General features: G+C 35.6%; 1 protein-coding gene across 4 annotated transcripts in view; it reads right to left on the reverse strand.

Annotated features, from left to right (window-relative positions):
• Positions 1 to 13,479, reverse strand: part of LOC135210891 (adenosine receptor A3-like) — a 28,577-nt gene that overhangs the window by 12,721 nt on the left and 2,377 nt on the right. For 2 of the 4 annotated variants that reach the window (XR_010313588.1, XR_010313587.1), the window contains exon 2: positions 1,651 to 2,069. Coding sequence is in view for 2 of the 4 variants with exons in the window: in XM_064243828.1 (XP_064099898.1) it covers positions 1,755 to 2,069 (315 nt within the window). In the remaining 2 variants the exon portion in view is untranslated. The remainder of the gene's footprint in view (positions 1 to 1,650; positions 2,070 to 13,479) is intronic. The other 2 variants (XM_064243828.1, XM_064243827.1) reach the window with 1 other exon arrangement.

A 13,479-nucleotide genomic window follows, 5' to 3' on the forward strand; every position in this document is an offset into this window, starting at 1 on the left:
GTATGATGTTGGCGTGCTACCTCGAGTGGCCGCGAGTTCGATTCTGGGGTATTCCCTTGAGGGGTGAGAGATGTCTTTCTGGTGATAGAAAGTTCACTCTCGACGTGGTTCGGAAGTCACGTAAAGCCGTTGGTCCCGTTGCTGAATAACCACTGGTTCCATGCAACGTAAAAACCCTATACAAAAAAAAGTGTAATGGTTCCCCCAACAGCTTTGGTTTTCCTCTGAAGATTGTCGTGGTACTGAGCGCCTCGTCCAGATCCCAGTGAGTAATTAGGCTCCACGGAAATTATGAAGGGAACATGTGTAAGAAGAAATAGCAACGAAAGACTGAATTTCACATGAGAAACCAACAAGATGGCCTCCAAAGAAATCGTGTATATATATATATATATATATATATTTATAATATATATATATATATATAGTGTTGTCTGTGTATATATATAATATATATATGTGTGTGTCTATGTATATATATATATATATATCTTTTATATATATATATAATATATATATATATATATATTATTTATATATATATTTATAATATTATATAGTATATATATATATATATATATAGATATATATATATATATATATATAGATATTATATATATATATATATATTTATATATATATATATATTTATATATATATATATTTTTATATATATATATATATATATATATATAAATATATTTATAATATATATGTATTTTATATTTATTTATAAGTGTGTCTGTGTGTCCTATATATATATATATATATATATATTATATATTTTATATTTATATATGGTATATATATATAATATATTTTTATATATTATATAAATGTTGTGTATACTGTATATTTCTGAAGCAGATGAAGGAAAATTCACTCGAGTTAGTACGTTGGGTCTCTCTCTCTCTCTCTCTCTCTCTCTCTCTCTCTCTCTCTCTCTCTCTCTCTCTCTCTCTCTCTAAGTTGCACGAACGCGAATACTCATGGACTGATAATATTTTGGTGCTTAAGAAAACAAGACTGCTAATAGGGTAATTGATAGACATAGATAAATAGATAGATAGAGAAGGCTTGAGATAAATGGAATAAGTCGAGAGAGGTGATGTTTGTGAATGGCTCTCTTGAAGCGAGAGGCGGCCCCTCTTCCTCAATCGAGACATTCATTCCTTCATTCAGGAATTTGTCTTCTGAGGTTTACATTAGACCAGTTTTCATCGTCATTCACTCGTTCTTTTCATTTGCTTTTGTTTATGTTTCCAGCCCTTTCATTTGAGTTTTTATCTAAACCACTTAACTCTCCTGCTCAGTCAACTGAAGCGGTTTCCGTCTTTTTCTATATTTAATAACTAACATTACTTCCTTACGTTTATGTTTACTACCCTTTGGGTTCCATGACTTGTATTTCGACGTCCATGTCTTATAATTTTTTTTCTTTTTTTTAGCGTAACTGACTTCTTACGTGTTCGATTCTTTATTATTGAATCACTTAAGGTGTACTATTGGCAAATATCAATCAATCAACCATATTTCAAGGACTCTTTAAACATTTAATACATTAAAAATTTTTTTTTACTATTTATCAATATGCGCCACTGCTTTTTTTTTATTTTTTTATTTGATTTCTATTGACACTCATTTACTTACGCTTTCTTTCTGTTTTCGTCGCCTGCAGCCTCTGCTGGCGTGACGCTTGTGTTTATAACCAGTCAAGCCATCAATACCTTCAACTTAGTTTTCTGAACCCTTACTTGACTTAGCTCCTCCTCCAGGGGCAGACGGCGAGAATTCCGCTCGGAAGGGCAACAAAAAAACTCGTAGAGGAATCCGAAGAAGCCGCAGAGACAGGTGGAGCAGACGTTCTCCTCCTTACAGCAGCAGGGGAGCCTCTGGCAGATCGTCCTGAAGGAGGCCAGGAGCGCCTCGTGGGAGTCGCTGTTGGCCCACATGTACATCGGGAGGAACAGCAGAAGGTGCAGGCGGTGCAGGAGATGGCACAGGTGGTACACGACCGAAAACCACACGCCCGACCATCCCAACATGCGGTTCACCAGCGGCAGAATCATCTGTAAATAAAGTTTTGTGTCATAAAACCAAATACGTCTTGAGATTGCAAGTTTCAGGATGCTCTGACATGAAGTTTCAGGTTGTTTAACGTCATTATTATTATTATTATTATTATTATTATTATTATTATTATTATTATTATTATTATTATTATTATTATTATTATTATTATTAATAATCCAGGTCATAGAGGACCAGTCAATTGGTCTGTGTTTACCCGCCAAAACTCGGGACAAAACCTTGGAAGTAAGTGATTTTCGCGTATCTGTTTGCAATATACATAAATATTAGAGCAATTATATCATTATTGCATTACTATGACTACTAAAATTCATGAAAACAGTTGGTTAGTAAAGCTATCGGCCTATGTGGAAAGCTCTGCTAAATTGGCAACTATGCCAGTCACTTGGAAAACGGTGAAAGTTTTAGGTTATTTCAAATCAGTATGTGCACTGTGCCAAAGGAATTACATGCGTTACTTTCTTTATACTGAAGAAAAATAGTTTTGTTTTTATACTGAAGAAAAATAATGTTGTTTTGAGAACGTTTGCTCAGTGTCTGCAGTACAGTTGGGAACTTCTGGTAACTGGACACATTGTTAAAATCAGTTCAAACTGACTAAGCTTATACAGTGATCCTTGTGAGTAAACAGAGGTGTATGAAAGCTTGAGAGATGCTTGAACAAGCCATGATTGATTACATATGATATTTATATCCACACAAGATTCCGATAACTGGATTTGTTCACCTAATTCAAGGAATGGATAATAGTTAGTGATAATAAACCATCCGGTGACTAATGAACAGAAAAACCAAATTCCAGTTGAATGGGGAATGTTAAACGTTAGACACTTCAAAATCTGAAGTAAGTTTTTAAGCCTGTTGCACTTTGCCTCGTTAGATTTGGGTACGTTATAGTATCTAATTGTTTTAGATCAACGATGCATAAATTTATACTTTGTAACTGTATTATGTCATTGTTTTTGGCCGCGAAACGACAGTACAGTTGTTATTATTATTATTATTATTATTATTATTCTTATTATTATTATCATTATTATTATTATCATTATCATTATCATTACAGTATCATTATCATTATCATTATCATTATCATTATCATTATCATTATCATTATCATTATTATTATTATTATTATTATTATTATTATTATTATTATTTTATCAAGAACTTCATTAACAGAATGATTTAGGGGCTGTATTTTACTTACCTCAAATTGTGTTTTCATTTTATTATTGGTACTACTTTTCAATTAGAAATGAAAGTTTACGAAAGCGCTATTGGGACCAATTATAATCTAGTCCCACTTAAGTGATTGAAAATAGACAGTTCGGTATCAAGACTCCCTTTCAGAATCATGGGATTTTGACAACGGAAGAGGGGTGAGGTTTCTTTATTTTTAGATGACAACGAACAAGATAAACGTAAAATTTGCTGCTGGAAATCCCACCTGCTTTCGCTTTGTTCCGGAAGTAGCTACTGGCACACCTAACCTTTTAATTCCAAACCGAATTCGGAAATTCTGAACGGAAAACCCCGCTCATACAAAAGGCATTCTAATGATGAAATGGGTACATCGTTCTGATATTCCTGCGTGTGAATGTGTGTACATACTATATATATATATATATATATATATATATATATATATATATATATATATATATATATATATATATATATATATATAATTTTTTTTTTTTTTTTTTTTTTTTTTACTCAGTTCAAAGGGTGAATGTTGATATGTTCAAATCATATGTTACCTCGGGAGGACGAAATTATTATCAACTAAAAAATTCCCCTTCTGTTAACATATATGAAAATATATCAATTCCGAGGTAGAGCGAATTGGATATTAGAGGACATTAATTTTGTAGCTTAATGCATGTATATGAATCACGGCCATGTGATAAGAAATCATAATATGGCTACGTGGGGCAAACGTTCGACTTAGTTAACATGGCAGAGGGGATTGGATATCGATTCTAATTACAAATACCTGAGTTCGACAGAGATTTGTAAGTTCGGAATCGGTATCAGCCTATAACCTCACTTGTTGGCCGAGTGGATAAAGTCCCTGCAGTCCTGATTTCTCCTCTGTCTGACCGCTGGTTCGAATCCACGGGAGGACGAAATTATTATCTACTAGAAAAATTCCCCTTCGGTTAACATATGTGAAAATATAATTAATTCCGAGGTAGAGCGAATTGGATATTAAAGACATTTGTAGCTTAATGCATAATATATATATATATATATATCTATATATATATATCTATATATATATTATTCACCTTCGTTTTGAATCGTTGTACGGACATAGTATACTGAAGTAATCGAAACCAAACGCGTATTTTTTTTTTTATTATTTGCGTGAAAGTGATCTTTGATCAAAATGAAAAACAAAAAAAATGTTATGATGGTGATATTTGTGTAAGCCTTCGTCAGCACGACTCCACGATTTCCTGGGGTTTCAGCATCTTGATGCAAGAATCGTCGGTTCTTATCTCGTGACCAGTTAACCTTTAACCCTTCTTCGACTAGATGGCGCCTCCCAGCGACGCATGAAATCATTCAAAAGAGCTGCTTTAATTAACGCAGTACTAATCTTATTATTATCAGCGTACCCAAACCGTCAAAAACGATTTGAAGAAAGCGAGTCCCAATCTAATGGCTAAGCCATTATCTTCATACTCATGTAGGGGCGAGTTACACACAGAGGAAAATGGTTAATCGTTGGTTTTCATGTAAGATTGTTATTATTATTATTATTATTATTATTATTATTATGAGGTTGCTGGCGCACGCTACATGCCCTGGGACTCGGCGCTTCTGTCTCCCCTACCCTCGCGATCCTCTACCTACCACGCCCCAACCAAGACCGTAAATTCTCGAGATGTAAACTAGTATTGCACCAGCCCTGGTTTTTTTTTACCATGCCCCTAGGTTACGTTAGGTTAGGTAAGTTAGTTCAAAGAAGTATCCAATTGGTAATTTGTGTGTAGGAAACATAATGAGATCATTTTCATGAAGATTCTACTTAATTTTTCAAGCTATGTCATCCCGCTTTTTTCAGGGAAGGTTTCTGTACTCGATTACTGTTCGGGAATATGCATCTGGAGCGGACAAACAGGTTTGCACAAGGTGGGTGGATGTCTCCCTTATCCTCCCATTCCGCTACCTACCCCGCCCCCCGTTTTGTAGGGGGAGGATGGGTTGTCATATCTGCTGTCACCCGTGGGAGGACAAACAAAATCCACTTGGATTTTGTGTGTGTGTGTGTCTATCACAGTCCTCCAATTCGACTGGGTGGTATTTATAGTGTTGGGTTCCGGGTTGCATCCTGCCTCCTTAGGAGTCCATCACTTTCCTTACTATGTGCGCCGTTTCTAGGATCACTCTTCTGCATGAGTCCTGGAGCTTCAGCCACTAAGTTTTTCCAGATTCCTTTTCAGGGATCTTGGGATCGTGCCTAGTGTTCCTATGATCATGGGTACAATTTCCACTGGCATATCCCATATCCTTCTTATTTCTATTTTCAGGTCTTGATACTTATCCATTTTTTCCTCTCTCTCTTCCAACTCTGGTGTCCCATGGTATTGCGACATCAATGAGTGATACTTTCTTCTTGATTTTGTCAATCAACGTCACGTCTGTTCTATTTGCACGTATCACCCTATCTGTTCTGATACCATAGTCCCAGAGGATCTTTGCCTGATCGTTTTCTATCACTCCTTCAGGTTGGTGTTCGTACCACTTATTACTGCAAGGTAGCTGGTGTTTCTTGCACAGGCTCCAGTGGAGGGCTTTTGCTTCTGAATCAGGCCTCTTTTTGTACTGGTTCTGTGCAAGTGCCGGACATTCGCTTGCTATGTGGTTTATGGTTTCATTTTTCGTATTGCACTTCCTACATATGGGAGAGATATTATTTCCATCTATCGTTCCTTGAACATATCTGGTTCTTATGACCTGATCTTGTGCCGCTGTTATCATTCCTTCAATTTCCTTCTTGAGCTCTCCCCTCAATAGCCATTGCCACGTGTCATCGCTGGCTAGTTCTTTAGTCTGTCTCATGTATTGTCCGTGCATTGGTTTGTTGTGCCATTCCTCTGTTCTGCTTGTCATTCTCCTCTGTCTGTATATTTTTGGGTCTTCGTCTACTTTTATCAGTCCTTCTTCCCATGCACTCTGGAGCCACTCGTCTTCACTGGTTTTCATATATTGCCCCAGTGCTCTGTTCTCGATGTTGACGCAGTCCTCTATGCTTAGTAGTCCTCTCCTTCCTTCCTTTCGTGTTATGTATAGTCTGTCCGTATTTGCTCTTGGGTGTAGTGCTTTGTGTATTGTCATATGTTTCCTGGTTTTTGGTCTATGCTGCGAAGTTCTGCCTTCGTCCATTCCACTATTCCTGCGTTGTATCTGATTACTGGCACTGCCCTTGTGTTTATGGCTTTTATCATATTTCCGGCGTTGAGTTTTGACTTGAGTATCGCTTTGAGTCTCTGCATATATTCTTTCCTGATCGTGTCCTTCATCTCTTGGTGTTTTATATCCCCTTCTTCCATTATTCCTAGGTATTTGTATCCCGTCTCATCTATGTGTTTGATATTGTTCCCATCTGGTAGCTTTATCCCTTCAGTCCTTGTTACTTTGCCCTTTTGTATGCTGACTAAGGCACATTTTTCTATTCCAAACTCCATCCTGATGTCCCCAGATACAATTCTTACAGTCTGGATTAGGGTATTTATTTCCTTGATGCTCTTACCATATTATTATTATTATTATTATTATTATTATTATTATATATCGGAAGGACCTCTCGTAGACATTGTTTTTTTAAAAATGACTGCTGCTTCAGCACTATTAATAATAAAGATTGAGGCTTTCTCGTTGCTTAGACTGCGAGCAACGTACCAAAGGGCATGGTATTTTCGGGTTGTAATAGTGTAAGCAGCAGTCATTATTATTATTATTATTAGTATTATTATTATTATTATTTTTGAAAAAATTAATTTTATATATATTTTATTTTATTTAATACAAAGGGCTAGATGATCAGTCGTAGGCTTTGTTCTTATTTGGCGAGAACTAAGGAAAGCACCTCTTCCGTCAAAAAATAGATATATGTAAAAAGAGAGAACAGAGCCAGGAGAGACAATTAAGAGAATAATCAATTGCTTTATATATATAAAGCAATTGAAAGTTAAGTAAGAAAATTTAGGGCAAGGATTTCATTAGCAAATTGGATTTTTTTTTTATAATCGTGTAAGAAATAATCTCTAGAATAACTTATAATGCGAATAAATGGAAAAATGGAGTGAAATTTGCAGAGAGCACAAGGAATAAAATAAGAATTAAATAAAAGAGAAATTAAAATTCAGTAAAAAGTAAATATCAAAAGATTAGAGAAAATATGTAAAATACGGAAATTAAAAGGTTGAATAAAATTAACCTGTTTGGAAAAATAACACAATGAAAATAAAAGAAGAAAATGATATACGGTAAAATCAGACTACAGTTTTAAGAATCGAATTGATTGTGAAATGAAATGTACTGAAATTCTCTGGAAGGGTAGAATGGAGTCAGTTGCTATCGTCACCTCCTGTGAAGGTTCATTTTATCCAGGAAAGAAATCTAGAGAGAGCCTCTCCATAATTTCTATCATGGTGGTGTATGGAGCATTTTTTCTTTTATGTTGCTTTATTCATACCAACGTAATTATAAGACATTCACACAACGCACGCACACAAATATATAAACATATATATAATTATAAGACATTCACAGAACACACACACACACACACACACACACACAAATATATGTATACTATATATATATATATATATATATATATATATATATATTATATATATAAGACATTCATGCAACGCGCACACAAATATATATATATATATATATATATATATATATAATATATATAATATATCTATTATAAGATATTCACACAGCGCGCACGCACACTATATATATATATATATATATATATATATATATATATATATATATATATATATTACATGTGTGTGTGTGTGCATGTATGTATGTATGTATGTATGTATGTATGTATGTATGGTGGTGTGTGTGTTTATTTGTCGATAAGGCTCCTCACTGTTCTTGTTAAACTTCATTTTTTCCCTCGTGTCGACCAAAATCCTTACTATTACCTCTTAGTGCAACTGTGGGATTAACTCCTAGAGTCACCTTAAGATCTGTGTACTTCATCTCTCTCTCTCTCTCTCTCTCTCTCTCTCTCAACTCTCTTTGTCCTTCTGTTCACCAGTTCAACTCGTTCCAATACCCTGTGTTGAATGGCTAAGGTGACTCAGTGCTTGGCTCTACTCCCTAATCTTATTCATTTATTACGAGGCCTAGTTATCATTGTTATTATTCTTATTATTATTATCTAAAAGAAGTTAACAAGAACATGAGGCACCTTTATTGACAAATAGACACACACACACACACACACACACATATATATATATATTTATATATATATATATATATATATATATATATATATATATATATATATATATATATATATATATTATTCAAGCTACAAATGTCCTTTAATATCTAATTCGCTCTACTCGATATTGATATATTTTCATATGTGTAAACCGAGGGGGATTTTTTTTAGTTGATAATAATTTCGTCCTCTCGTGGGTCCGAACCAGCGCCCAGCGGACAGAGAAGAAATGAGGACTTCAGTGATTTCTTCTCTGTCCGCTAGGCGATGGTTCGAACGCACGAGAGGACGAAATTATTTATCAGCTAAAAAAAATTCCCCTTCGGTTTACACATATGGAAATATTATTAATTGCGAGGCAGAGCGAATTAGATATTAAAGGACATTTGTGGCTCGAAGACTTATATTAAACATGATGTGATAATTATCCATATATATATATATAGTATATATATATATATATATATATATATATATATATATATATATATATATATATGGGGATACAATCCACAATGTGGATTGTATCCCCATTTACTTAGAGGTACGACATAGTAACCTGGCTTTCTGCATATATATATATATATATATTAATATATATTATTCTATATATATATATATATATATTATATATTAGTGTGGGTGTGTGGGTGTTTGCCTGTCAGTAAAGGTGCCTCGGTGTCCTTGTTAAACTGCTTAACTGCTGATAATGATATTAGATAGTAATTGCAGGTCGATTCTCGTGACGACCGGTTTCCCAACCGCCTGACGTAATGATTTGTCCCGGATCCTGTCATTCATTTACGTAATAGAGAAATGATCTGGTTAGTGATGATGTAACGTACCAATTTTTTCCTTTCAGAGATGTCCTTTATCTATGAGAAAGATAATGTATACCGATACAAGGAGAGAGAACGGTGAATAAAAGATAACGAACGGGATGTTTTTGACGACTCTCTCTTATCACTCGCAAGGCATGTTGTCAGATTTGAGTCTAGCCGCCTCTCCCTGAATCCTGTTCACTTCCCTTCGTCCAACAAATGACGGCTTGGAAGCGATTGAACCCCAAAAAATACCCCTTCCATCCCCTCCCCGCCCCTCCCCCTCCCCCCCCCAATTTACTCTACTCGCAGAAAACATTCGTTAGTTTCTGAATTCTTCTCAGAACTGAGAACGTTCTCGCTAATAGTGATCAGGGTAAGCCTGAAAACAATAAAAATCTTGTGACTTGAAGATAGAGGTCGAAAGCGTAATTAATGCATTTAATTTTCTTGCTGCTCTTGAATAAGCTGTTGAAATACACACCGTCACTGCTAACGAATGAACAGTTTAGAAATTAAAGTAGCGATCACAAAGTTTTGAACTAAATCCTGAAATGCCACGATAAAACTTGTCTGGAAATTGGCGGGAAATGGCCAGTATCCGATTTGATAAAGCAAATGGGTCCTACCGTCGCCTAATTATGACTCATACTTTGTAAATATCAGTACATTCAATTCCTATATATAGAAATATAAATCTATAAAAGCTTAAAAAACTTGTATTGAACATAACTTTTAGTGTATTGCTTTTCATTATTGTTGCTGTTTCAGAGGATTTTTGCTTGCAATTTATTTTTGCAGCTCTACGTCAGTTGGCATACTAAGACAATTTTAGTCAGCAAGTTGGAATGTAGTCTGCTATTTATCTCTTGTATTTCCAGTCAGTTGGATTTATGCCTAGTATCCCACAGAAACGTCAGGAACTCAACAACGAACGGGAACTAGGAATGAAAATTAATACATATGTATTTTATATCTATATATGTGTGTATACATCCATACATATTTATATATATGCACATATATACATATATGCATATATATACATATATAGTATATGTATGTAGTATTATATATATACTTTGTTTTAAAACTGTCGTTGGATCCCTCTTCAACATCGAGAGGATTGGGAGTGGAATTTAACTAAATCAAAATAAAGCCTCCTTTCATATTCTTGTACACCAAATTCCCCTTTTCCTTTTCTCTGAAAAATAAGCCAAGTCTTTCAATCGACACTAAATTTTGCTCAAAGAGATGCATTCTCATTCCTCTGTGTCGGTGGTGCTTCATCTGGAGACAGCAGGAGCTTATTAAACTTTCTTCGGCTGCCCCTTAAAGGAAGATTCCTCTTAAAGGAAGACAGGTGTCATAAGAATCAGGGAGAAAGAAACCGTCGCCTTTGAAGTCCGAACGAAATGTATTTTCGGTTATTCAGGGGTCGTCGGAAGAGGCACCCCAGCACCCTTCTCTAGTTTCGGTCTGGTGTCAACAGAGTAGAGGAAGGAGAAATAATGGTGCGATTCAACACCGGGCTAAGTAGCAAAACCACCTTCGAAACAGCTGAAGAATCAGTAGCTTGAAAGAGGTATCAAAGTTACTGCTTTATTGAAAGTACAGTCACCGTTTAAGGTTTGCAGATTTAACCAGTAAAAGTGAAATCCCAACAGAATACTTTTTTATGGTATTTAGGTATTCTAGAAACTTTTCAGGGTGTCCAGCAATATATATATATAATATATATATATATATATATATATATATATATATATCTATATATAGATAGTTTTTTTGTTTTGTTTTTTTATTTATTTTTTTAATGCGGCCATCATGTGGAAACCGTCGGGGCTAGGAGGAGAAATCTGTCGATGCAGTATTTCGTTCTTAGCCGCTTGGTTGCAATTCCAAAATGTCTTAAGACTCCCCAACAAACGATTCAAGGCGTTGAAATCCTTCATTCATTCATTCCCGCCGGTGCACTGTACTCATTACTTAAAATTCTTTGCAGCATCCATTCGGCCCCTAGCTGCAGCCCGTTTCATTCCTTTTTTTACTGTACCTCCGTTCATATTCCATCTTATATTCCAATCTCTCCTAACATTTGCTTCATAGCGCAACTGGGAGGTTTTCCTCCTGTTACGGCTTCGAAACCTTTTACTGTCAATTTCCGTTTCAACGCTGAATGACCTCATAGATCCCAGTGCTTGGCCTTTGGCCTAACTTCTGTATTCTGTTGTATCCCATTGATTCCTAGAATTCTATGCATACTTCTGTTTTTCCCAATACTTTTAGATAGAGGCATTTAAGCACAAAATCCATTTCGAAGGTTTTTCTTGCCGAGCCTAAATGTGTAGAGGTAGCAGTGCTTATTTCAGCCGGCCGCCGCCCCCCCCCCGCACTTCCCGGCAACTTTCGAGACATTGACACATTTCTGAGGCCAGCGGAATCCAGTGTCGATGGAGAAGCCTCTTCTTCTTCTTCTTCTTCTTCTTCTTCTTCTTCATCATCTTTTTTTTTCTTTTTTAAGCCTCTTCGGTCTGGTTATAATTCGAAGCCTTTGAAAGAAAATCGGATATAATGAAAATAAAAAGAAAAACTCATACAGATATTCGTAGGCTACATAAACCAAACCCATCCAGGAGGCATTTATGCTTCGTAATGTCTCACCTATTGTTTTTCATTCTGTTCTTAAATTATATTAAGGGCATTTTCAGTCTTCGCCGTTGCTGTAAGAACATTGTTTTTATTTGGAAACGTGTTATGTCCTTTTCTTCTTTTTTCGGTATGGATATATTCCCTAATTTAATGAAAAAACTCGAATTTTCCTGCTTTTATTTGGGTCTTGCTTAGTGAGTTGGAGAATTTACAATACACTTCAGCGTCAACTTGGGCATCACATATATTTGCCCGGCGGCAATAGGACTGATATTCTCAGACTTGTTAGTGCTAATAACCTACTAGGTGTTGTGACGCCAGTTTTAGGCGACATAAATCTGTCAATCATTCTTAGACTTGATATGTGCCATAACGACTGTACCTTGATCCTTCTTGTTTCTTATTAATTACATGGTTTACATTTTTTTTTTAATCTTTCAAGAATTAGATTTCCTACTTGTAAAGTTCAATGCGCTTAAAATAATACTTTGATTAATTGGTTTTAATGTGGTTATATTCAGGACCATGTTTTGGTGCTCCTCCTAATGTTGTTTGTTATTCTTAGAAGGCTTTCGCACCAGAGCACAAGTTCCTGGGGGGTAATGCAAATGGCGACTGGCAGAGCAAGTGTTGTGTTTCCCTGCTCAATTCATAAGAGGTCGTCATGGGAGATGGTACCGATATGATCCGGAATAATCTCGGATCATTGTTGCAGTCGACGTACGTTACCCTTTCAGAACAGAGGAACGATTGAACGATAACATAAATCTCTATTCTTGGCTGAAGAACCACAGAACACCAGCAAACAGATAGGGACTTATGTTACATTGGAAAATAGACAGGGACTTATGTTATCCAGCTTGTGTTTCGTACACTTGCTACGAGAAAGCTGTGAAGACATTTTGAAATGAAAGTGACAAGAAGAACGAATTACTTAAGAACACACTTTCTTGTCTATGTTTCATTTGCGGTGATCCAATCAAATCAATATTGAAAATAGTCAGTGTAAGTGTCATTTTTTCTTTAAAAAAAATGCTAGTGAGAAATTTTCCCCACCAAATTAGTAATCTTATTTATAAAATCCCCTATGGACCGCAATTTACTGTATTTTGAGACAGACATGTAAGGAACTAAATGTCACAAACAGAAGCCATAAATTTTCAGTTACAAATAGCCAAAGGAATAATGGTCCCGTAGGGGATAGTGCCGTCAGTGCACCTTATTCGGTGCAATGTAGGCATTACTTAAGGTTCTTTGCAGCGTCCCTTCCGCCCCTAGCTGCAACTGCTTTCATTCCTTTTACTGTACTTCCCTTCATATTCTCTTTCTTCCATCTTACTTTCCACCCTCTCCTAAAAATTGTATCTTGGTGCAACTGCGAGGTTTTCCTCCTGTTACGCCTTTCAAACCTTTTACTGT

Source organism: Macrobrachium nipponense, chromosome 4 (assembly GCF_015104395.2).
Source record: "Macrobrachium nipponense isolate FS-2020 chromosome 4, ASM1510439v2, whole genome shotgun sequence".
NCBI classification, from domain to species: Eukaryota; Metazoa; Arthropoda; class Malacostraca; order Decapoda; family Palaemonidae; genus Macrobrachium; species Macrobrachium nipponense.